General features: G+C 46.0%; 1 protein-coding gene across 1 annotated transcript in view; it reads right to left on the bottom strand.

Annotated features, from left to right (window-relative positions):
- Nucleotides 1-614: 614 nt before the first annotated feature.
- Nucleotides 615-25,195, bottom strand: part of DENND11 (DENN domain containing 11) — a 44,698-nt gene continuing 20,117 nt past the window's right edge. Inside the window, exons 2-9 of the mRNA XM_084809476.1 lie at nt 20,438-20,537; nt 19,014-19,172; nt 18,169-18,316; nt 16,364-16,502; nt 14,493-14,624; nt 12,508-12,658; nt 7,771-7,839; nt 615-5,470 (exon numbers count right to left, since the gene is read on the bottom strand). Coding sequence (XP_084665602.1) covers nt 5,275-5,470; nt 7,771-7,839; nt 12,508-12,658; nt 14,493-14,624; nt 16,364-16,502; nt 18,169-18,316; nt 19,014-19,172; nt 20,438-20,537 — 1,094 coding nt within the window. The 3' untranslated portion in view covers nt 615-5,274. The remainder of the gene's footprint in view (nt 5,471-7,770; nt 7,840-12,507; nt 12,659-14,492; nt 14,625-16,363; nt 16,503-18,168; nt 18,317-19,013; nt 19,173-20,437; nt 20,538-25,195) is intronic.

Here is a 25,195-nt window from a genome sequence, read left to right as displayed (position 1 = left end):
TTTATAAACAAGTATTTCACTTTCTGCTTTTAAGAGAGGGGCTGCAAAATTACCTAGAAAACACTCTCATAAGCAAGGCAACATGTGTATGTGTGTTGCATGTTGAACACAGTAAGTAGCAATTTCTCCCTTGTTAGCTTTTATATAGCAGATTTGCACACTTCATCTGGTACTGCAGGGGCAGTGTCGCTGATTTACTAATCATACATTTGAGTAGCAAACTCAATTCTGCAAGTGCCTATCCTTATGTAGCTAAAACAGCACCATCCACAATGAAGAGGGAGGTATCAGCAGACTTGGGGGAGGGAAGAACCCTGGGGGGGGGCACCCCAAAGTGTACTGAGCATGCTCAATGAGCAAAGAATGTTGACTGCTGGAGGGAGAGGGCATGGCTGGCCACCTGGCTGGAGCCCTGAACAGGAGCACCCCACGTGGCGACATTTGTTGCAGGCCCCCACTTGTACCTTCCATTTGCAGTCCTGTACAATAGTGAAGGTTACGCATCCACCCCCACCCAAGTAGAACCAGTACTTCTGCAGTGTACTGGAGCACTTAAAACATGACCAGTGCTGATATACTGAACTCTTTTAGCATTTTTTAAAAGTTACAGGGAAGCTGAGGAATCTTTTTTATTGGTTTTTAAGGAAGTACAAGACAAAAAGCAGGCAATATTGGTGTAGCAGAGGGGAGTTTTCAAACTCTCTCAAAGCAAAGTTTCTTCCCAAGTGGCAAAATAAGAATTTGAACCCATTAACCTTTACCAGGCAGCCTGTTCCTGTAAATTATCTCCAGCTGTCATGGCGCAAAGGCTTAAAGCTGCATCCTAAACTTAATAAGAAAGCTCATCTGTCAAATTTCAACTTTCAGCGGGAATTCTATACCTGTGTATTGAATGCTGCAATTGCAGTTATCAATTGCAGACTTGGGAGTTTGAAGTTTATCACAGGCTACTTTCTCTGTGAGAGGGGAGCAGCTGATAGGGGGCACAAAAGCGATAGAAACTGCACACTGCAATGGATCACGCACCTGCACTTTCCTTTAGGACTAAAATCGTCTTGCGTGTTTGAAGGAAATTAAGAATTAGCCACTTGTTAACACAAGCAGACCAGGTAACAATGGCACCACCTATTCCTGTATAGGTTACAAAAATGCTCTTTCTGAGCCTAAATGAAGGATGAGGAGACATAGACAGGCAAGAGCAAGGGAGGGCAGACGTATTTACGAAGGTCAGCGTATTTTCTCTAGTTCTAATGTCATTTCAAAACGCCATGTACATGTGTCGCTCTTCCCCCTTGAGGAAGTGTGGCACTTTGCCCCTCCCACTTCCTCACAAAAGCAGACTAAATTATGCAGAACATGCAAAGATGCTTTTTTCCTTTAAGTACACAGCTTAACAGTATTTATTAATTTGGCATAAGTGTTTTATTTTGATACAAAAGACCCCCTGCTGTAGCTGCACATGTTATATCACCACAGGTGCTAGCTTAGACAGGACTCCAGTAAGAAAGGCATTTTCAAGGCAAAGTAGTTCCAACCTCCCTGTACAAGAGAAGTGTTTCCAAGCAAGGCCCCATGCCAATATGGTGATCTTGCATTACATGTTTTCCCTCTGATTTTTAAGCATGCCACTCTCTCCTGCTTCAAGGCTTTCCTGCTGTGATCTTAACTCTGTTGCCTAGCAAGAAAGTGTCAGAAGAATTAATTCTCCCCCCCCCCCCCAAACACACACACACTTTTCTATAAGTGGGGAATGATGGTAAAATATTCATGTCCTTACAAAGCTGTTTAGGCTTGGGTCCATGGAAATAAACAGATCCTGTAAGATGGGAAAGAGTCTCTTATCCACCCAGTTTAAGAGGATTACAAAGGGGCCTTGTAAGTAGGATATGGGACTTTACTGACAGTTTTGAAAGATCGTACCTAAACCTGCTCCTACACTTGCCAGCTTTTAAAAAATATACTGGCCCTGCTGCCATGCACTGATCAACTAGTGATGTTCCTAGCATGACCATAAACTGATGTGAAAAAGCATCACCTGATAAATATGTATCAGGCCAATGTAAAAGGAACAGGACAAGTTTTAAGCTGCCAAAAACGTAAGCTGCTCTTACCAATTTCTTCTTTTCTCCAGAGGTCTGCTTCATAGTTCCTTCCTACACCCTGCATCATATGCTGTTTACGGCTATTAAACCAGGTTTATGGACAACTCCCTGATGCAAGGGATATAATGTAGAAATGCAGAAAGACAATGGAGCCCTACTACCTCTTCCCCTTCCCATGTATGATCTGTTGGAGGGTCTGTCAACTGAACTCTTCTAGCTGATTGCCCTGCTGCACCCTAGCAATTTGCGGGGAAAGCAGAACAACAGGCAACGATACCAATTTAAAGGCTTGCCCTGCAACAGACACCAAGGGGAGCAACTGTAGCAGCTGCCTGCATATGTCATTTGCTGGATAAAGCAGCTGTAAAGTACCTCAATTCTTTTATTCACTATATATAACTCAAGTCCTTTGCACAGGAAGAATCCTGCCTGCAGGCTGCCTAAATATGAGGTAGGAGGAAAGGGTGAAGACAAAGAAGGAATGGCTCTCTCTTCCATACAGAAGAGAGGATGAATGCCTTCACTATTATGGCCTACAAATGGGGTTTTTAATCGCATCCATCCATCCATCCTACTATTAATATATATTAATTTGTTTTTGTTCTTTTTTAAAGAACAAAAAATGCTGAGCACTCCCTACAACAAATTAGGTCAACACAGCAAACGTTTGGGAGAAGACAACTATTCAAAACACTAAAAGCAAAACAAAGAGATATTTCCTTGCAAAGACAGTGGCTACCACATAGCATTCCAAGTGTAAGGTACAACTAGGCCAAAGAAATAGGAGCCAGGAAAGGCTCACACATACAGGGCCTGTTTCTTCTTCCAGTTAAATCCAGCTCTCCATCCCTCTACTAGGGAAATAGTGACTCTCCAGTTGGAACAGCTGAGACCCAGCTGATGGGTTGAACACCCACTATCTGAAAAAGCAACAAACCTGCACAGTCTCAGAGACTGCAGAAAAAACACAAACCTGATAGGCAACTATTGGGGATATATGTTGAACTGAGCAAAGGCTTCAGGGCCAGCAATATAAACCAAGGGTGGAGAACCTGTGGCTCCACAGATATCATTGGGCTCCAACTCCCATCAGCCATAGCCAATGGTAAATGGCAAGAAATAATGGCAGTTGTGGTCTAACAACATCTGGAGGGCCACAGGTTTTCCATCCCTATTTCAAAACTTCCCCATGGGAGAGCAACAGGATTCCGCTTATTTTGCGGCTCGGCTGTTACGATATAGCCAGAGTTCACATCAGGAAGGGGTTAAAGAGCTTTGACTGACTCAAAACTCATGCAGAAGAAATGCAGACCCACTGGGGCAGAGGAGAAGCACCTGGGATTGCAGGTTGCCTGTCCTATCACTATGCTATGACCAGAGGCATTGAATTCCAGGCAGCAATAAAGCTGCACAAGTCCAGTCTTCGGCAGTGAGCTGCAGAAACAGGCTAAGCTCTCTGCAGTGTTTATGTGCCCTTGATGGTGGGCCAAGGCTAGATCATGGTGCCCACCAGCAAAGGCACAAGGCAGTGAAGCTGCTACACAAACAAGCCACAAGGCAACAGAACCCCAATTGGTGCACATTACTGCCTATGATCTGTGATGCAAGTTAAACCAAGCCCTAAATCTAGAAGACTGTTACACAAGAAAGTATTTCACACAATGCATAGGGAGCCAGGCAACTGAATAGCCCTGCTGCGCCCGCTCTCTGTCTCCTGAAAGCAAAGCACTGTAAAGGGTGTTCAACAGAATCACTATGATCAAGAATATGATTGAGCTCCTTGCTGTACAACAGCAGAACAATTCCAGGGGGAGATTTACCACTCCCCATTACTGCTTTCTCCTACTGTTTCAATATAATCTCTCCAGTGGAGAGTCATGGAGATTGACCCAGGCACAAATGAACCTAGAAGCTTTCCTGCACAGCCTTCCCCAGCCTGATACCCTCCATATGTGTTGGATTACAACTCCCATCACCCCAGCTGGGGATGATGGGAATTGTGGTCCAACACATATGGAGGGCACAAGGCTGGGGAAGGCTGTTCCTGTGTAACAGAACACGCCCAAACTGCTCATCCAGGAGGAGCCACTGCCCAAGCAGTAATGCAGGAGAACAGCTACCACCATAGCAGGTTAGGGCGCACAGGCAGCAGAGCTCGCTCAAGCAGAAACAACCCAGGTAAAGACTGAGATGCGTCTGTTCTATAGCTGCAGATTGCACTGACAGATTCTGCAAAGCAGTGGTGGGGTCACGTGAGGTCAACTGCACTGGTTTCAGATGGGGATCACTTGACATGGGACCTTCCCCTTCAATGAGAGGGTGACTGCAAGGTCAACCATGTGTCAGAAGAAACCAGCAAGAGGCTATCCTCCCAAGTGGGATCTGCCAAATAGTAACTAAGTGTAAAAAAAGACATAGATTCTTTATATTAGTCAAGAAAATAAGAGGGCTCTTCAGTTCCTATTGCTTTTGAAGCAGTGGACATAGGAGGAAAAGCTGTCCCCTATAACCCATCCCCCAAGTGTCACAGCAAAAGCCTAACCTTGCAGGTTGACCATAATCCACCAGGAAATCCCATACAGGCACAACTCAAGCATCTTGACATGCATAAGATAAGGGATACGAGTGTCACAGGAGAATTTAAAAGGCTCAAGGAACTGCTTCTGCTCAGTTGGGAGGGGCGACCACAACAGCCAAGTCGTGGAGGCTCAAAGCAGCATAAAAATTTCACGGTCCCAAAGAGAGTAAAGTGCTTTTCCCAACCACCCAAATTCCTGGCCAACAGATCTGGGTTAGGCTCTCAAAAGGAGCTTATGCTGGGTTGTTTGGAGGGGGGCGGGAGAAAGGGAAAGAAGCAGGCCATGGGTTTTGCAGAATTCAAAAAGAGGGAAGGAATGGTATGGTCAGGCAGTCTATCCTGGCTGAGAGAAAATCACGCCTTGGTTAAGGTATACCTGAAAATGATAGTTAATAGGAAATATAGATATATAGTTATATATAAATAACACTTTCTGTAGAGAGTTCTCTTAAATAAAAGGCAATCCTTCACAATGCGAGTTGTGGCGAGTTCTGGCAAGGCTGCTCTTCCTGCATCCTGCAGTCTGTAAGAAGTCACTGCCATCTCCTCGCGCTCGCACGTTCTCCATTTCTCACCCATCTGGCGCTCTCTGCTCTAAGTACAACAAGGGTTATCAATGACCAGCATGACATCAATACCATAGACTTCCAGTAGGTCCATGAGGAAGCTACGGTCTCCTTGGGGGTCCAAACCCATTCCTCGGGCATGGTCAGCTGTCAAGGTCTTGTCCTGGCTGGCCGACACCTCCATCAGGGTCTGAAATATCCGGTTGTTCTGCTCCATGAAGAACCTGCAGCGATCATGAGAAATGGACCATGTAAAGATGTGGGAAGCCCAATGGAGTTCCATTGTCCCAAGCTATGGACTGGGTGTTTATTGCTTGTTCTCTTTGTTACCCTAGTTAGAAGACATTCTGGGTAGGTTCAAACTGACCAGGAGCCAAGCTTGCAAACACTTAAACACTGACCACAGGGCACCTCTACTGCAACAGAAGTGATCGACTGCAGCCTCCTGAGAAGCAAACGAAGGGCTACACCCCAAACTGGTCCTGGAAGGGATATTTACTGGTTCAAATACGCTCCTCAACACATTTCTAAAAACTGCTTGCCCAGGGGTGGGGTGACAATTTACAAGTTCTCATGTTTTACAAGGCGTTGCCTCGCATGCTGGGCAGCATATTTCAGACCAATAAATTATCCTTCAAGCACCTCTGTCTTTGTTTCTCTGGCCTTTTTTGGTGCTGCCCTCTTCTTTTCGCATCTAGAACCACCCATAACATTTTTAAGCCTAGTGTTACCACTCCTGCACTTGCCCAGATTTCTGAGGAGCTATGAAAGAGTTGTCACCTTAGGCTTAACCGTGTGATCATCGCCACTGGCTAACACACTTGAAGGACTCCCTTTGTTAAACCTTCTTGAGATCCGTTTATGCCATGTATGTAGTCTACAGTTTAGCTGTGGTATCCCCTAGAGATAGCAGACCTAGAGAAGAAGCCCCTCCATCCCTCCCTCCCTCCCTAGTAGTGATGGGGGGGGGGAATCCAGCAGAAGCTTATCCCCCCTATTTCTTTATCATGACATTTTATTTTATTTCAAAATAAAGTTAACAAAATAGAGGCAACTAAAAGAACAAACAATAATAAACTGAAATTACTAAAGAAACAAAGGAATTCAGTAATTATAAATCTTAGTCTACAATTGAAATGCTTATGAAACATCTATAGTAAAACAGCCTAAATAGTTCAACACCTAATGGAAGTAAAAATACAACTTCTGCAACATGTAAAAAGAGTGTCTGCGAGTATATGTCATTTTGTGTGTATTAATCAGAAAAAATCTAGGCAACAGAATTAGTTGGAATTTTATCAGACATTTGAAGAGCTTCAACATAGGAAAAGAATAGACACTATGGGGCCGTAATATCATTCTTTGAGTTAGGATTCCTTCCTTCCTGTGCTTGCTGAGTAAGTTTATGCACACTCATAGTCTCCCAAATTTTATCAACCCACTGCTCTCTAGTTGGTTGCTTTGGAGTCTTCCAATTACATGTTGTACATGAATTCGACCTGCCTCCCAACCCCGAATACCTGACTGCTAGTGCTCTAGCAACAGCACAGAATGGGAAGTCTTTCCTTTGTCTCCACTCTGGCATGCTGCTATCCATTCCAGGCAGTAGCAGCCTCTGGGAATGTAGTTTCCCCAGCAGCCATTGCAGAAGCCCTAGGGAAAACTAGATTTCCCAGGAGCTACTTTGTCACCTAGCACGCTGTAGTGCTTGGGGGTGGGGAGACCTCCCCTCCACTATCACCAAAGCTCCAGCAGCAACTAGGTCATCACTGCCTTTCCCTGCCTGCTGCTTCTCCATCACCATCCCAGGCTGGGCTGGGCTCCTCTCTCACAGAGGTCATTCGAATTCCAACTGTCTGTGAACAGGAGAGGAGGAGAAGCCAGAGAGGCAAACTGTTGTCATCACCTTTCCCTGCCTCTTGCTTCTCCATCACTTCATCCATCCACCTGAGAGGGAGCAACTGCAGGGAGCTCGCTTCACCCCTCCCTGCAAGATAGAACATACAACACCAACTGACAATTCTGTGGGACTGCAGACTCTGGCCTCATCCATCGGCCAGAGAACCAAGGGCTACTGGGAGGCGGCACCCCCTGAACATCACGAACATCACGACAAGGGGAAGGCCAACCTGACTCCATACATCGGCCAGTGATGTACTTGCTTCTTTCCTCTTCTCTCTCAATCCGTTTTCCTTTTGTGTCATGTCATTTTAGATCGTAAGCCTGAAGGTAGGGCCTGTCTTAACATTAATCTTTGTAAGCTGCTCTGAGATACTTTTTCAGCTAAAGAGTGGAGTAAAAATGCTATAAATAAATAATAAGTGGGGTGGGAGGAGGCTTATGGGGATGGCGGCCTGGAGGGGTGGGTTCAATCTAAATTCAGAAATGCTTGGAAATAAGCCGAGCTATTTCCCAATTTTGCAGTAAATCGCTTGGCTTATTTACAGTCTGTCCAAGCCTATCCGATTCAAGCCCATCTTGAGCATGCAGCAACATTCTAAAGAATCCCAAATGAACAACTCACAAGATGAAGAGGTCCTCTTCGCAAGAACTACAGTCCCCATCCACTTCCTGGGAGTACATCAGCATCTGTCTGAATGATGGAAACACACACATACCCATCACATCTGGATCACATCTATAGCCTTCGAAAGACAACCTATCCCAACTTAGCCCAACATAAACAAGAGCAGCTTCCTCGTTATTCTACCCATGCTTCACTACAGCACATAGATGAGCATTTGGTGATCTCTACAGTCTGGAAAGGCTACATTTAGACAGCAGCCTTTTCGATTTTGACACTTTCTGCATTTTTACCATTTCTTCTCATGGTTTTGGTCTTGAGAGTGGCCTTCCCCGAGACCTTTGAATAAAAACAATGACCAGATACTGGGCACAATTCAGAAACAAAACGGATTCTATACCTGTTTCCCGCCTCCCAGCTGAACAAAGCAGAGCAAGCTGCTCCAGCTGGTCCAGCTCCCAGAGAGCGAGCGACTAGAGCGAGTGAACGGGGAGCAAACAGGAGTTGGCCAGGGGAGTTCGGCAGGGGAGGTCAAGGGGGTGGCTCCTAACATTTTTTTTCATTTTATTTTTTTAACTAACTTTTTTCCATTTATTTGTCTTGTAACACACACTTTCACACAAGTGGGACTCTGCTTTTAACCTCTACTGAGTAGAGGAACAGGCACAGGCTAGTCTAGAACAATCACAAAGCTAGACACAAAAAGGGAAAAGAGGCTATGGAAGGACAAGACTCTCCAGTGGTGGTGACCTGCAAGGTATGTGGAATGTTTGTTTTCTTGCCTGAGAACAACATGGCCTACACCTGCAACAAGTGCAAGTTCATCACGCTGCTGGAAGAAAAAATAAGTGGACTGAAGTGGCGACTGTCGACCCTCCGGGGAATAAGAGAACACGAAGAGTTCTTGGACAGAATGGGGGAACTAAAGCAGCAAAGGGAAGACCAGAAGCTTGAAGAGCAAGAGCAAGATGAGGCAGTGGGAAATGCTGAGGTGAAGAGAAATGGAGTAGAGGATACTCCTTGGAAAAGGGTGACAGTTAGGAGAAGAAGAACTAGACGCCACTCTGCACCAGTGGAGCTGTGGAACCGATTCCAGGTACTTGCGGATGAGACTGGAGGACAGCCTGCAGAGGAAGAATCACAGGGGAACCTACATGAGAGTGAGCAAGAGGCTGAAGGTCAGTCAAACAGAGGCAATGAAACCCAGGCCTACAACAAGAAGAAGAGAAGAGTGGTAGTAGTGGGAGACTCCTTGCTGCATGGGATCGAGACCCAAGTATGTGGCGAAGACCCATGGACTCGCCAGGTATGTTGTCTCCCGGGAGGACGAATTAGAGATGTGACTGAAAGGTTGCCTGCACTCATAAAGCCCATTGACAGGTATCCCTTTCTTCTCATCCATGTGGGAACTGCGGAGCTACGAAGAAATCACGTCAGACTTTGAAGCTTTGGGAAGGAAACTCAAAAACTTTGGGGCACAGAGAGTTTTCTCATCCATCCTTCCAGTAGTTAGGAGAGGGATAGAAAGGGAACGAAAAATACTCCAGGTGAATGACTGGCTACGAAGGTGGTGCCGACGAGAGAGATTTGGATTCTGGGACCATGGGCTATACTTCCTGGAAGATGGGCTGTTGGCAAGGGACGGGTTGCACCTCACAAAGGCTGGGAAAAATGTGTTTGGCCACAGCATGAAGAACTTCATCAGGAGGGCTTTGAACTGAAGCCTACTGGGGAGGGAGACGTAAAGTTGGGGGTAACAACGGATGAAGGCTCATGTACCACAACAGAGAGAACAGCTCTAATAGCGCCCAATAATAGTCTTCAGACACATGTAGGAAGAAAGCCAGACTATGAAGCACATAGCCTTCGATGTCTATATACTAATGCCTAGAGTATGGGAAACAAACAGAATGAACTTGAACTCTTAATACAGGAGGGAAATTATGACTTGATAGGTATAACTGAGACTTGGTGGGATGACTCTCATGACTGGAATACAGCAATTGAAGGATATAACTTGTTCAAAAAGAACAGGAGGAACAGAAAAGGAGGTGGGGTTGCACTGTATGTGAAAAATACATATCTCCGCACAGAAATACAGGAGGATGAGCTTGGTAGCCCCATCAAGAGCATCTGGATCAAAATAAATGGAGCAAAGAATAAAACGAACCTGGTGATCAGAGTCTACTACCAGCCACCCAACCAAGGAGAAGACGAGGATGAAACTTTTGAAAAGCAAATAGCCAATGTTTTAAGGAAGCATGATGTAGTAGTAATGGGGGACTTCAATTTCCCCGATATTTGTTGGGAGACAAATTCTTCAAAACATGGCCCCTCCAGGAAATTCCTGACTTGTGTGGCGGATAACTTCCTCCTACAGAAAGTAGAGGAAGGAACTAGAGGATTGGCGATCCTTGACTTGATCCTAACCAACAGAGATGACTTAGTGGATAAAGTAGCAGTTACCGGAACTCTGGGGGAAAGCGACCATGTTGCACCTGAGTTCTTGGTTCTAAGGGAAGCAAGAGCCGAGTGTAATCAAACGCGTACCCTGGATTTTAGGAAAGCTGATTTTAATAAACTCAGAACAATGATCAGTAAGGTCCCATGGCAAGCGACGCTAATGAGAAAAGGAGTCCAAGATGGGTTTGAGCTTTTAAAAAGGCACAATCACAAACAATTCCAAGAAGAAGAAAAGGTGGAAGACAACAGAAGAAGCAAATGTGGCTTCACAAAAAGCTTAGGGATGACCTGAAAACAAAAAAGCACACATATAGGAAGTGGAAAGAAGGCCAAGTAACAACGGAAGAGTACAGGCAGGTAGCACAGAATTGCAGGGATGGTGTCAGGAAGGCTAAAGCTGAGAACGAGCTGAGGTTAGTGAGGGATGCTAAAAACAACAAAAAGTCTTCAGTTACGTGCATAGTAAAAGGCAGAGGAAAGAAATGGTTGTTCAGCTATTAAATAAGGATGGCAAAATGATAACAGATGACAAAGAAAAGGCAGGGGTGCTCAATTCCTACTTTGGCTCAGTCTTCTCCCAAAAGAGGGTCTATGACCCCCTTGGCAAAGGCGAAGTACAGGCTGAAGGGGCAGGATTGCAGCTTGAGATCGATAGGCATATGGTCAACGAACACCTAATGAGTTCAAATCTCCAGGGCCAGATGAACTGCATCCTAGAGTAATAAAGGAACTGGCAGAAGAACTCTCAGAACCGTTGTCTATTCTCTTTGAGAAATCATGGAGGACAGGGGAAGTGCCAGATGACTGGAGGAGGGCTAATGTTGTCCCTATCTTCAAAAAGGGTAAAAAGGAGGAACCTGGGAACTACAGACCAGTCAGTCTGACATCAGTCCCTGGGAAAATTCTGGAGCAAATGATAAAGCAATCCATCTGGAAGCACCTTGAAAACAATGCCGTGATTACGCGAAGCCAACATGGATTTGTCAAAAACAAGTCCTGCCAGACAAATCTGATCTCATTTTTTGATCAAGTAACCTCCCTTGTAGACCGTGGGAATGCTGTAGACATAATATACCTCGACTTCAGCAAAGCTTTCGACAAAGTGCCCCATGATATCCTGATGAGCAAACTAGCTCAAAGTGGGCTAGATGAAAGAACGATCCGGTGGATCCACAGTTGGCTACAAAATTGGACTCAAAGAGTGCTTATCAATGGGACCTTCTCAAACTGGGGAGAGGTAATGAGTGGGGTACTGCAGGGCTCAGTCCTGGGCCCAGTGCTCTTCAACATTTTTATTAATGACTTGGAGGAGGAGGTGCAGGGAATGCTGATCAGATTTGCAGATGACACCAAATTGGGTGGGATAGCTAATACTTTGGAAGACAGAAACAAAATTCAAAGTGATCTGGATAGACTGGAGCGCTGAGCAGAAAACAACAGAATGACATTTAATAGGGATAAATGCCAAGTTCTGCACCTAGGAAAAAGAAACCAAATGCACAGTTACAAGATGGGGGATACATGGCTCAACAACACTACAAGTGAGAAGGATCTTGGAATTGTTGTCGATCACAAGCTGAATATGAGCCAACAATGTGATGTGGCTGCAAAAAAGGCAAATGCTCTTTTGGGCTGCATTAATAGAAGTGTAGCTTCCAAATCCTGGGAAGTACTAGTTCCCCTCTACTCAGCACTGGTTAGGCCTCATCTGGAGTACTGTGTCCAGTTCTGGGCACCACACTTTAAGAAGGATGCAGGCAAACTGTAGAGGGTTCAAAGGAGGGCAACAAAGATGATCAGGGGACTGGAAACAAAGCCCTATGAAGAGAGACTGAAAGAACTGGGCATGTTTAGCCTTGAGAAGAGAAGACTGAGGGGACATATGATAGCACTCTTCAAGTACTTGAAAGGTTGTCACAGAGAAGGCCAGGATCTCTTCTTGATCATCCCAGAGTGCAGGACACGGAATAATGGGCTCACATTACAGGAAGCCAGATTCCGGCTGAACATCAGGAAAAACCTCCTGACTGTTAGAGCAATACGACAATGGAACCAATTCCCTAGGGAGGTGGTGGGCTCTCCCACACTGGAGGCATTCAAGACGAGGCTGGACACCCATCTGTCAGGGATGCTCTGACTTGGATTCCTGCACTGAGCGGGAGGTTGGACTAGATGGCCTTGTAGGCCCCTTCCAACCCTACTAGTCTATGATTCTACCCATGAATCTACCCGTAAACCTGGGTGGGAGACCTACAGGCCAGCCCCTGCTGCTACCTCTGATCATTAAGCCTCCGGTACTTTTCCTTGTCTGCGCTGTTAATCTTCAGGAGTGGCTGCAGGTGTTCGTGGTGTGTCTTCACATTTTGGTTATCCACATAGACGTCGTAGAGATCCCGCTTCTCCTCAAAGATTTTCTCTGTCGTGCCTGCCGAGCAAAGAGCAAGAGAATGGGTTGGATCCAGGCTGCGTTAGTTGTGCTTGCTTGCTTTATTTATTTAAAGTGTATCCTGCCTTTCTGCCAAAAGTTACACTCAAGACAACTAAGAATAATAAAATACAGGCTAAAAACAAAATCTTAATTAAAATGTAACATAAAAAGAGATCCATTAAAGCACAATTAAAAGCACAACAAGAAACAGACAGCAGTCAACTAATTAAAACCTCCTTCAGCAACAGACCAGCTTACATGCCAAAGGCCTGCCTGAATAAAAACGTGTTTGCCTGCCAGTGAAAAGACAGCCCGGAGGGAGCCAACCTAGTGTTCCTCGGCAGGGAGTTCCTCAGCCTGGGAGTGGACACCAAGAAGACTCTTTCTCACATCCCTACCAAACTTGCCTTCAATGGTGGTGGGATGAAGAGAAAGGCCTCCCCTCAATATCTTAAATCTCAGGGAGACTCATATGGAAGAAGGTGGTCTTTCAACATATGGTTCCAGCCATATAGGGTAGCATAGGTCATAACTAACACTTTGAATTATGCCTAGAAACAGGCCGGTAGTGGTGAAGCTGTTGTAAGAAGGGAGCCATGTGCTCCCTGTAACTGATCCCAGTCAATAGTTTTGTTGCATCATTCTGGACCAGCTGTTCTGATTACTTTTCGAAGGCTGCCCCGTGTGGAGCGTGTTACGGTAGTCCAAATGGAATATAACTAAGGCATGTGTGACCATGGCCAGATTAGCGATCTCTTAAGAACAGGCGGATGGCACACTAGCCTCAGGTGTGCAAATGCACTCGTGTAATCAATGAGACAAGGTGGTCACAACAAGTGCAGCTAATTTAGTCTGGATCCTACCCACAGTGTGGAGAGAACTTAAAGCAGTGTAGCCTTGTCCCCTGGTTTGCAATTAGAAACCATGAAGTTCCATATGCACAAAGAGGGCACTTTGAACTCCGCAGTTTTATTTATTAGATTGATTAGCCGCCCATCTGGCCAGCTATCCGGCCACTCTAGGCGGCATACAATACAAGTATCAACACAAAATACAATGAAACACAAATCCTGCCTCCCTCTTTGTAATTAACCCACAGGTCACATGGCACCCGTAAAGCCTTTGACTGACCCTGCAGCCCACTTCCTCTGCCTCTCTCCATCCTGCTTTTATTTGTATAGTGCTTTCCCTAAGTGCACAAGCACAGACCTTATTTCAGGGGTAAGCAATCTGGTGCCCTCCAATGTTTTGGACTACAACTCCCATCAGCACCATCCAGCATGGCTAATAGGAATGCAGGGAGTTGTAGTCCAAAACATCTGGAGGGCACCAGGTTGTGGAAGGCTGATCTAAGTCATCGGAAAATTTTCCAGTGCAAACTGAGCATTTTCCAATGCAAATCACCCTATTCAAATCACCCTAACTTTCCAATTCAAAATTTTCTGGAAAACACACATCAGTAGTGAAGCATTCAGGCATGCCACCTTGCCCCCACCCCCTGCAAACTGAAATGGTGCAGTCCTAGAAAATCTGTAATATTTAATTCTGCTGAATGTATAAATTGGCCCACCATTCCTCAATGTTCAGTGTAAATCCCGTGAGACAGTACACGACAGCAGCTGCTTGATTTGGGCCCAAATGTTAGCAACAGCACAGCTGTAGAAACCCAGAGGGCAATCCCAAAGAGCACCAGTGGACGCTGGTGGCTCCGATGTCAGTGGGCCAGTGAATTCACTCCAGGTTTCAATCAGAAACCAGTCAGAACTCCAAAGGAGCTATCCAAGGTGCAAACTACTGGCGAGCACACAGATACAGAACATCACATACTTACAGGCCACATACGACACTTCCGTCTCCAGCATTTCAATGTCAGCCACGTTGATGTAGAAGAAAGGCTTAGAGTCGGGGACAGTCCCGCCAATACCAGGCAAGGAGACATTGGCAAGGCAGCAGCAGCAATACACTGCAGACAAGGAGAAAAGGGGAATGAAGATGTTTCATCAGAGCAAGATGGACTAGGTGGCTTCCAACTTCACCACTCGCCTTTGAAAATTCCTATATGATTGAGGACATTATAGAGTGTAGTCTCTGAAAAGATCTTCTATATAAGGAAACATCAACACCCACAAGAAACAACCAAATTGTATTTCTGGATGGAATTGCCTTATCCTGAAAATCTAAAAACAGTCTGTTGATTGCACTGAAAAACCCTACAGAGCTCTTTTCTCTAAAGCAATTTATAAGTAAAACCATCAACTCAATAAGGCACAAATGTCCTGCCTTATATGTACTGTAGGGGTGGGCAGATCAGGATCTACTGGTGGACCTCTGGGTGATTTGCAGTAGATCAGCAAGTGTCTCCAACTCCCAGTTGTTTGATAGCTGTTTTTAAATCTAAACTGGAATCCCTGCTTTGTGATAACTCAGATGCAGACTTTATCCTTTTTTAGCTGGAGATTCCAGGGATCAAACCTGGAACCTTCTGCCTGCAAAAAGCATGTGCTTTTTGAACAGAACAACATTCTCTTCCTTCCCTCTTTTGGAACATTCCATAGCGATACAGCCTTCTGAGTACATAACATTTGTACAACTTTTCATCCCGCTACAGAGAACGTTACAAATTGCCATAGTGGGTTTGACCTATAAGTTGGCTTGTAGTTGATCGAGGACTCTTCTCGCTCTGCTTTCACGCCTCTGACAGCAGCCAACCAAACACTCCAGGAAACTTCACAAGCAGGGCGAAGCGGCAATAACCCTTCCATTTGTTCCCAATCGACATTCTGCTCCCAGACGGAGGTAAGACTGCAATCCTTTGCACAGTGACCAGGGAGAAAGCCCCACTGAACACAGACATGCATAGGATTGCACTGACGTTACTGATCAGTGTATTTTGTTCAGCTACATGCTCAAGAAAGAATCTTAGCTTCAGGCAACATGAAGTCGGCCTAAATCCTACTAATGTTATCACAATAGCTTGCATCCAGCAACAGAATCTCCTTAGTGAGTATCTAATGGTTTCCCTACATTATTTATTACAGCGTACATGGCAATAATTTTTTTAGATTCACTGTTACACTTACACACACTAATACTCTTCTCACATGGCGCCTGCACCTATGTGTAAAGCAAGTTATGCATTTACCTTTAGAATTGTACTCATATGTAAATATATGCGGTATCAATTAAACTCACATAGTTGACCAACTAACATTTCTATGATAGGAGGCAGCCCTAGTTTCTCAGTTATGGAGTCCATGTGTTAGGGCACAGCTGGGGCATTGCACCAAAACTGCCAGGAGAAATGTAACATTCAGGCTGTAATCCTAGGCCCACTGGGAGTAAGCCCCACTGAACTCAAGGGGACTTACTTCTGACTAGACATGTATAGGATTGTGCTGTACGGGTGGAATAGCTCTAACCTTTGCAAAACAATCCTCTTTTCCTTGCGAGGGAAACTGAATTTGGCATAGATTTTACCAAACCTTGACTAAAATTCAGCGGGATCACATGGGATTATTGCTTTTCAAGTTGGATCTTGCTCATAAGCCACTAGCTGGCCTTTAAAATGCTGTCTATACATCTCTCTGGATGACCCCTTAAGTTCTTGTAATTTGAAAGGAAAGGGAGAATCTATCCTTCCATCTATTGTCTGCACCATTCCTGACTTTATAATTTCTATCACATCTCCCATCCTCTCCGTACCTCTATAGCAGACCACGCCAACAGGAGGCGGCGAAAATATCAAAATGCGTTTGCGAAGCAAGGCGAACTTCCAGAGAGTAAGGATCTGCTCCCCAAAGAACTTGATGAACTGAGACATACAGCCTGCGGGGTGTGTGATCTGCAGCCAGAGGAAAATGGAGCAGGGAATGAGTGAGAAAACAGAAACAAGATGACTTCTCCAAAATAAAATTCAGTCCTCGGACTGAAAGAGGTTCTGCACCCCTGTTTTATATGTATTATTATTTTTTGACAGATTTTTACTTTCTAACATTAAAAAGAAAAAAAAAAGGTCTCCTGAGCTTCAACATCTTCACACTACTAAAGAGAGTTCACATGATGAAGAAACTGGAATTTCCATGGACTATGCGGCCTATGAATGATGACCATATTACCTTTATTATCAGGTATATACACCTGAACATTTACTTACTTACATTTAGGATCACCATATAACAGCAAGTTTGTTGCAAGTGTGTGCGCGCATGGACGTGTGCGGGGATTGTCTCTAAAAATGTCTTTGTGGAGAGTCCCTGAGTCTACCCTGAGGGAAATTGCTTCTGCAACAGTTGGCAATACTTTTAGTCCCCCACAACACCAGAAATGCAGGACACGTCAGCCTGCCCTCATCTCCCACTGATCCACACTGCTGACAGAAACTGGAGCAAGTCAAGCACAAGTGATGCAACCCATGCAACTCGCCTCCTGTCTTGAGACCAAAAGAATGGTCCAAAAGCACCAAATGTATTTCTACCGTGGAAGATAAGCAAGTCTGGGTCTGGTCAGTACCTGGATGGGTGACCACCTAGGAACCCCAGGAACACCACTCTGAGCTTCTTGGAAGAAGGACAAGATACAAACATAAGAAACGGGCAGGGTGTATTGGGGAGGGGAGCAGGGGAGACCCGGATTCAAATCCTACTCAGCCACCAAACTCACTGCATAACCTTAGGCTGGACACTTTCTTTCAGCCTCACCTATCTCACAGGGTTGTGAGGAAACCTGTACATTACCCTGAGCTCTCTGGAGCTGAAGCAGGCCAAAAATGTGACTGGAACTTTAATGAAAAACAGGTATCTCATAGGCAAGTATTTTTCTTTATTTGTTTGGTTGATCATGTGCTTATCCTGTGTCATCACCAGGAAGCTCAGGGTAACTTTCAGGGATCCTCCCCTCCCTCCTTGGTATCTTGTTGTTGTTTGTTTATTGCATTTATATCCCGCCTTCCCCCCCCCCCTTGAAAGGAACTTACATTACCCTCCTCCTCTCCATTTCATCCTCACAACAGCAACCCTGTGAGGTGGGTTGGGCTGAGAGTCTGTGACTGGCCCAAAGTCACCCAGTGAGCTTCCATGGCTGAGTGTGGACTAGAACCCAGATCTCCCAGCTCAACACTCTCACCACTACACCACACTGGCTCTCCAACCTTGCGAGGTAGGTGACGCGAAAAGAGAAAGTCTGCCCAAGGTCACCCAGGATAAGCACATGAAGTTGGTAGCTGAGTAGGGATATGAGTGAGTGTGTGTGTGTGTGTGTGTGTGTGTGTCCCCGCCCCCAGTATACCCCTGCACTTTTCATTTGTGACATGTGTATCTTGCCCTTCCCAGCGCGTGCACACAGAGTTCCCAGGTGGTCACTCATCCCAGGACTAGGAGATACCCTCTTGGTGCAAGAGGCCTCAGGAGCTCCATCTTGGCCAAACCCCTTCCATGCAATTTGACCAAAAGGGAACACTGGCCGCACTCTGCACTCCCACGCAGCCCAGTAACCCTCAGCCGATTCCTCACCTTCATCTCCGGGTACATGTATCTGTGGATGGAAGGCAGCCAATAGACAGGTTGCTGAGAAGCAGAGGCACCAGCCGGCAGGACCCCTTTCTTGTCGTCATAGAATGCTTCCAAATGAGAGTAATGCCCTGGCATCTCTAGCTGGTGCCTGGGAGACAAGCGAGAGAAGCCAGGTATGTTACACAAGTCTCATGGAGGGGCCTTTCCATTCACTGAGCAGGCCACATTCTCAGCTGGCAGCAGTGGCACATGCTAGTCCTTCTCCGGGGCCAGGGAAGCCCTCGTGCCACACAGACTGCTTTGTCAGTTGCAGGATTCCTTCCTATTTGATACCCACAGCAAAGCAGAGGTGCAAAGGCACAGGTGGTGGTTTGGTTGAACCCACTGATTATTTGTTTTTTTCTTATGGAGGGACCTTCAGCACGTCCGTATGCAGCCAACTTGGGGTAGATCTGCCACGAGTCCAGTCCAAAGCACAAGATCATCTCACCCTAACCAACCGTCAAGGGGAACCACGCATGCGGCACCCTCCTTGCCCAGGCAGCTCTTGATCCGGAAGGGGTTTCATGCTTAAGCACATACCACCAGGTGGCCTGAACGGCTGCATCCAACCTCCGTGTGGCTGCCTTACTTTGCACACCACGGCAAAATCCCGTTCCTGGGAAATGAGGTGGCAAATTAGGGCACTGCACTCACTGCCCAAACCTTGTCAAACAGTGAGGAAAACCACCATGGCTTCCCAATGTGTACTCAAAATGACTCCCAAACTACTTTAGGGTACAGGAACGAACAAACCTCCCTCTCTCCCCACCTGGCTCACCATCTCCCTTTCCCTAAGGACATACCTGACCTGGTTCTCCAGGAAGTGCATATATCTATATAAGAGGGTGTAGGAAGGGGAGAGAATCCCCACAGACTTCATGCGGGCACCTCGCTCTAACTCGCTCTCCACAGGCATGTTGGCGAAACAGGCCAAGCCGAAGCAAAGCCCTTTCCGGAAATAACTGAAAAGGAACATGGAACGGGACGTCAATAAAGAAGAAGACAGGGGAACAAAACATATAGGGACAGCAGAATCTCCCAATCAAAGATGGTTTCCAATGTTCTCTCACACTGCACGGAACAGCCTTCCTCAACCAGGGGCCCTCCAGAGGTGTCAGACTACAACTCATTGGCCATGCTGGCTGGGGGTGATAGAAGCCATAGTCGAACACTTCGAGAGGGTGCTAGGTTGGGGAAGGCTGGTGGAATGACCAAGATATGCAATATGGGAAATAGTAGAGAGGAGACAAAACACGCCCTTCACCCTAGACCCAGAGGTCACCAGCAGGGAGAGGATTTTCTATCCACTCCCCAATGGCGCCTCTTTACTTTTCCCACAAGTTTAACATTAACTCCAATGGGGAAAAGGTACAGTGGTAGCCTGGCGTCCATCAACAAGGATTCTGGTGACAGTGCAGTATGAAACCGTGTGCACAGCACCCCCAAAGGCTCACTGCAATATACAGGCCTTCCCTGGTGTAATGCAGCAAATGCTTCTTTTAAGTGTATGTTTTGGCAAAGCCCAGTAGTTGCTCCTTTTGGGGAGGCAGTCATTATATGGATAAGTTCTGTATTGGAACACTCCTTAATATTTGTTGATAGACATGCTCTTTTAAATTACCTACCTGCTTCCTGGAAGTTAATGCATGGACAACGCAAAAGGATTCTCCATGCCCTTCTGACAACTAAAAGACCAACATTATAGCACTGGAAGACAAACTCCTATAATGCACTGGACTGGAGACCTTACAATACTTGCAGCATTTGAACAGGTGGTGTATAGATGCCACCTTCAAATGGGTATTTATTTGGATATCTGGTCTGCTTTTGTTGAAGTTTACGTATAGTTCTTAGAAGCCTGTATTTTCATATATTTATATATGTGTATATATATATTTATATATGTGGGTGTGTGTATAACACACACACACACACTTTCATGCACTGAAATTGAGATAATCAAATCTATGTAGCCACATTTCCTTCCTTCCTTCCTTCCTTTTAAACTTTACAATAAAAAAATAAGTTAAAAAAAAATACAGGTTTTCCCTGCACATGCCTGTGTACACACAAACACACGGTCCATTGTAATGTTGGACATTTTTGCTCATTTACACCAAAAACCACCTCCTCCATTTAACCGGGGACAGGCTGTGTGCTCTCCTTTCTGGACAGCAGAAAAAGACGCACAATAGAGCAGAACCCTGGGGACATCTTGTAAACTCACATGAAATCTGACTGAATTTTATGGGACCCGCTGGCCATAGATTTGAACTCGACGCCTTCCAGATCGATGTCTTGCGGCAAACACCATTCAACCATATTACCTGCGGAGCAGGGAGGAAAACTGCAGCGTGAATGCAGGCAGGCACAAATGCCAAGGCCACCGGCCAACCAGGCAGCCTTGGAAAAAACAAATGAAATGCAGGCAGACGGGCTAATGTGGCGTAATTTATCCAGCCAGCCACAAGGAAGAGAAAAGGGCAACACACAGCAACCCACCTCTGGAAGCCTTACTCAGCAACTCAACCTTGCTGCTTACTACCTATTCCCTGGAGGTGCTAGGCATTGAACCTGGGACCTCCTCCATGCAAAGCAGGTGCTTTGCCCTCGGATCTATAGTGCCTCCCCGAATCTCTGCCTCTCCTTCCCCTTTTGGCCTTGTTCTTTTACTTATCATTACATTTTTATCCCGCTCTTCCTCCAAAGAGCTCAGAGTATATGAGGCTCTTCCCCTGCCCATGTCATCCTCGCATCTACCCTGTGAGGCAGGCTAGACAAGACCATCCAGTGAGCTTCATGGCTGAGTGGCGATCTGAACACAGATCTCCGAGTCTAGACCAACACTCTAACCCAGGCTTCCCCAACCAGGCTCCCTCCCTCCAGAGAAAGAGTAATTTAGTTTATATATTTTGCAAGGGTAGGCTAGAGTTCTCCCCTGACTGCCTCATTATCACAGTGCAATTACAGGAACAGCCATTCCCTCCATTTCCAATGTTCACACTGTATGTGTGGTTGCTTATGTAGCCAAAATGACACTGCTTATGCACAGGCTTGGGGGAACTCCCAAGGTTTGCAGAAGTTAGGAGGAAAAAAAAACCCTAAGGCTGAGAACTCAATGCGGACTGAACATGCTCTAGGGCCACAAAATGCTGAGTGGCTGTTGGGAGGGGAAAATGGAACTTGGGGGGCGGGGTGGAATAGAGTGGCTGCACTCCATGCTGCAGCATGTCATTGCAGATCCCACTTGCACACATGACTAAAGATTGCTGAAGTTGCCTTTCCCCGCTGCCTTCTTTCAGCAGCTTTATTCTATGGATCACATTCCAGGAAGCCCTCAGTTGTTGTCTGACTGGTCAAACAAGCATGTCTGTGTCATTAGCACACTCATGGAATGAGAAGCGCATCGGAGTAACACCCGGATTCTCATGGACTCGGCTTTGGTCCATCAGGAACACACCAAGCAAGATAAGTCGAGTGTCGCATACCTTTAAAATCCGGTTTTCAGGGGTCACACAGAGCTTGAAAGGAACATACTTCCAGGTGGGGTGTGGGGAGTAGAACTGAACAGTCATCAAATTGGCAGGGCCTGCTCAACCAATGAGAGAGGCTTGTTTCCCACCTCTGTTCAGGCTCCACCCTGCTACTACATTATTAGGAATGGAGAGCAACTAATTTTGCCCCTGTGTGCACATTTCCCTGAAGAAGCCAAAATCTTCAGTGCAGCATCTGAAGGCTCCCCGTGAGAGCTCCCCCAACCCCAATTTTGCTGCATTCCAGCAATCTGCGGCAGAGTTATCGCTCCCACCCTATTCTTCCCCATGTGCACACTTTTGCCTATTGCTTCCAACCCCCCTTTCTCCCTTTTTCCTTCTCCCTGCTTGTGATAAAGCAGAGAAGAGACTTTACATAACAAGGGAGAAGACCTTACATCAGAGAAACCAGAGGATATCAAAGAAGCACAACACAGCAATAGAGAGGAAAGGAGAAATGAAAGAGCGCTTTAGGGCGAGTTACTAAAATTAGCCTTTAATCCTTGCACTGCAGGGGAGCGAGATTTATTTCTTACTTCTGAGTAAACATGCACAGAAGGGGGGATATGTTAAAGATTAAAAGCAGGCTAATCTCTTAAGCTAAGCAGGGTCAGCCATGGTTAGTACTTGGATGGGAGACTGGCTGGGAATCAGGCTTCCTGCACTGAGCAAGGGGTTGGACTCGATGGTCTTGTAGGCCCCTTCCAACCCTATGATTCTCTATGATACTTTCTGTGATAACGTGAATGAGTGTCTCCACTACTGAGATGTGACAGGTTGCCGCTGTGCTCCTGGGGATCTTCTCAATGGGAAAAATAACTTCCATTGGGGAAACAAGGGGGAATGCAGCGTCCCACCCCCTCGACCACATCACTGCCAGGTCACAGAGGCACACCAAGGATTTAAGGCCGGGAGGGGTGCATGGCACACTGTGGTAAAACAGCCAGGGAGCCGCTTTCATAAAAAAGTCAGAGCAAAAGGAGCTTCAGAAAATGTGGCTTTTCAAGGAGGAAGCAGCTGGTTGGCAGCGGATTGGTGATGACGTCATCTGTCATGAAGCAACTCAAACTGCTCTAACTTCGCACTAAATCACTCGTGAAGACGGCCCCCAGGACTGGTTGCTGCATTTACAGGGCAATTCTATACATGCCTGCTCAAAAGGAAACCCCACTCACCTCTCTTTTATTATGCGTTCCCCAATCTGGTATTCTCTGTTAGACTACAACTCCTATCACCCTCAACCAGCATAGTTAATTGGGGGCTGATGTCCAACACATCTGGAGGGCAGCAGTTAAGGAAGGCTGGGTTAAATTATGAAGGCAACAGGATGACCACCATCTCTAGGGAAGACAAGATGGCTCGAATTTCATCATCATATGCAAGATTTCTTATACCAGGTCAGACCATTTGTCTCTCTAGCCAGGTGCTACCTATTCAGACTGCAAGCAGCATTCTAGGGTCTTAGACTGGTCTTTCCCATAACCTACTTACTTGGTCCTTTGATGCACATTTTCCACAGAGTTCTGATGTTCTGAAAGGGATACTCCTTAGAAAGCTCAATTTCAGTTGGGTTATGAGTACACTTTCGTACTTCACTGGAAAGTGTCCATTTCTCTTCATTATACCTGATCTGCCCATAAAATTTGTTGGAATTTATACGATTCTGCTACTTAAGCCCAAGGATTTGAGAGCGAATTTTTATTTAATACATTTCTATACTTGTTGTTCAGTCATTAAGTCGTGTCCGACTCTTCGTGACCCCATGGACCATAGCACGCCAGGCCTTCCTGTCCTGCGCTCTCTCCCGGAGTGTGCTCAAGTTCATATTCATTGCATCGGTGATGCTATCTAGCCATCTCATCCTCTGCCGTCCCATTCTCCTTTTGCCCTCAATCTTTCCCAGCATCAGGGTCTTTTCCAGGGAGTTTTCTCTTCGCATTAGGTGGCCAAAATATTTGAGCTTCAGCATCTGTCCTTCCAATGAGCAGTCAGGATTGATTTCCTTTAGGATTGACTGATTTGACCTCCTTGCAGTCCAGAGGACTCGTAAGAGTCTTCTCCAGCACCACAGTTCGAAAGCATCAATTCTTCGGCGCTCAGCCTTCCTTATAGTCCAGCTCTCACAGCCATACGTTGCTACTGGGAAAACCATAGCTTTGATTATACGAATCTTTGTTGGCAAGGTGATGTCTCTGCTTCTTACTATGCTGTCTAGGTTTGCCATAGCTTTCCTCCCAAGGAGCAAGCGTCTTTTAATTTCATGACTACAGTCACCGTCTGCGGTGATCTTGGAGCCCAAGAAAATAAAATCTGTCACTGCTGCCATTTCTTCCCCTTCTATATGCCAGGAAGTGATGGGGCCAGATGCCATGATCTTAGTTTTTTTAATGTTGAGTTTCAAACCAGCTTTTGCACTCTCCACTTTCACTCTCAACAAGAGGCTCTTTAGATCCTCTTCACTTTCTGCCATAAGGCTGGTATCGTCTGTATATCTGAGTGTCAGGAGCGCCCTAGCGGCCTCTTTCAGTACACTCCAATAGCCAACTCAAGACACAGACGAAAGGATTCTTTTCAAGGCTTTAATCCTTTTACAACTTAATGACTCTTTCAGATGCTAATCACCAGCGACTAAGCAATGAACAGCCTACGCGCCAGGTAGGCAGTTGGTCCCCGTTTGAAGGAGAATCACTTGAAGACCCTGCACTTATGGGCTAGGGAGAGATCCTCCCTCTTTCCCTTGGGTCCACAGGAGGCGGCCGTTGCTTGTGTGCCAAATAAGCGCTATGCCTCCTTTCCGCGCCCTCCATCGCTCGTCGCTCCCTGCGTCTGCATCGAGTGCCTAGCAAGCCCCCCTCCTGCACTTTCTCACTGCCAGGGTCACTATCTATCTCAGGAATGCCAGCAGGAGGAATCTCTGCCAGCTGCTGTGCCTGTGAGGGATGAGCTGGCTCCTCTCCCACGGATTGCTGATCCTTCTCAGAATCAGAACTGCTCTGGGGTTCTATCGGCTCAGTTTCCACCCTGACACTGAGGATGATTGCTAAAGCTCCATGGCTGATCCTCTAAAGGTTTGAAGTTTGTGATATTAGCAAAATATTTGGGGAATAGATAGGGAACATAGGGAGCTGAATAATACTATCTGGGTTCAGTCAACATGATAACCCACACTCAAGGGTTGTGTATAGGTTGAGTGTGGGTTATTGTTGAAATATAGGTTATCGTGTTGTCTGAACCCAGCGGCACTAACAAACTATGGTTTATTAACCACGAAGAGAACCCATGTTTTGTTGTTGAGTTGTGAACTGTGGGTTGTTCACGGTTAACAAACCATGATTTGTTACTGTGGCTGGGTTCAGAGAACACAATAATCCATGTTTCAACAACCCACACTCAACCCATACTAGAGTGTGGGTTATCATGTTGTCTGAACCCAGTCACCGAGTCAGACCACT

This window comes from Heloderma suspectum, chromosome 7, assembly GCF_057233095.1.
Source record: "Heloderma suspectum isolate Gila_16-S chromosome 7, 16-S_ref, whole genome shotgun sequence".
Lineage (NCBI taxonomy): Eukaryota > Metazoa > Chordata > Lepidosauria > Squamata > Helodermatidae > Heloderma > Heloderma suspectum.
Note: the sequence above shows the minus strand (reverse complement) of the source record. Positions and strands in the feature narration are given on the sequence as shown.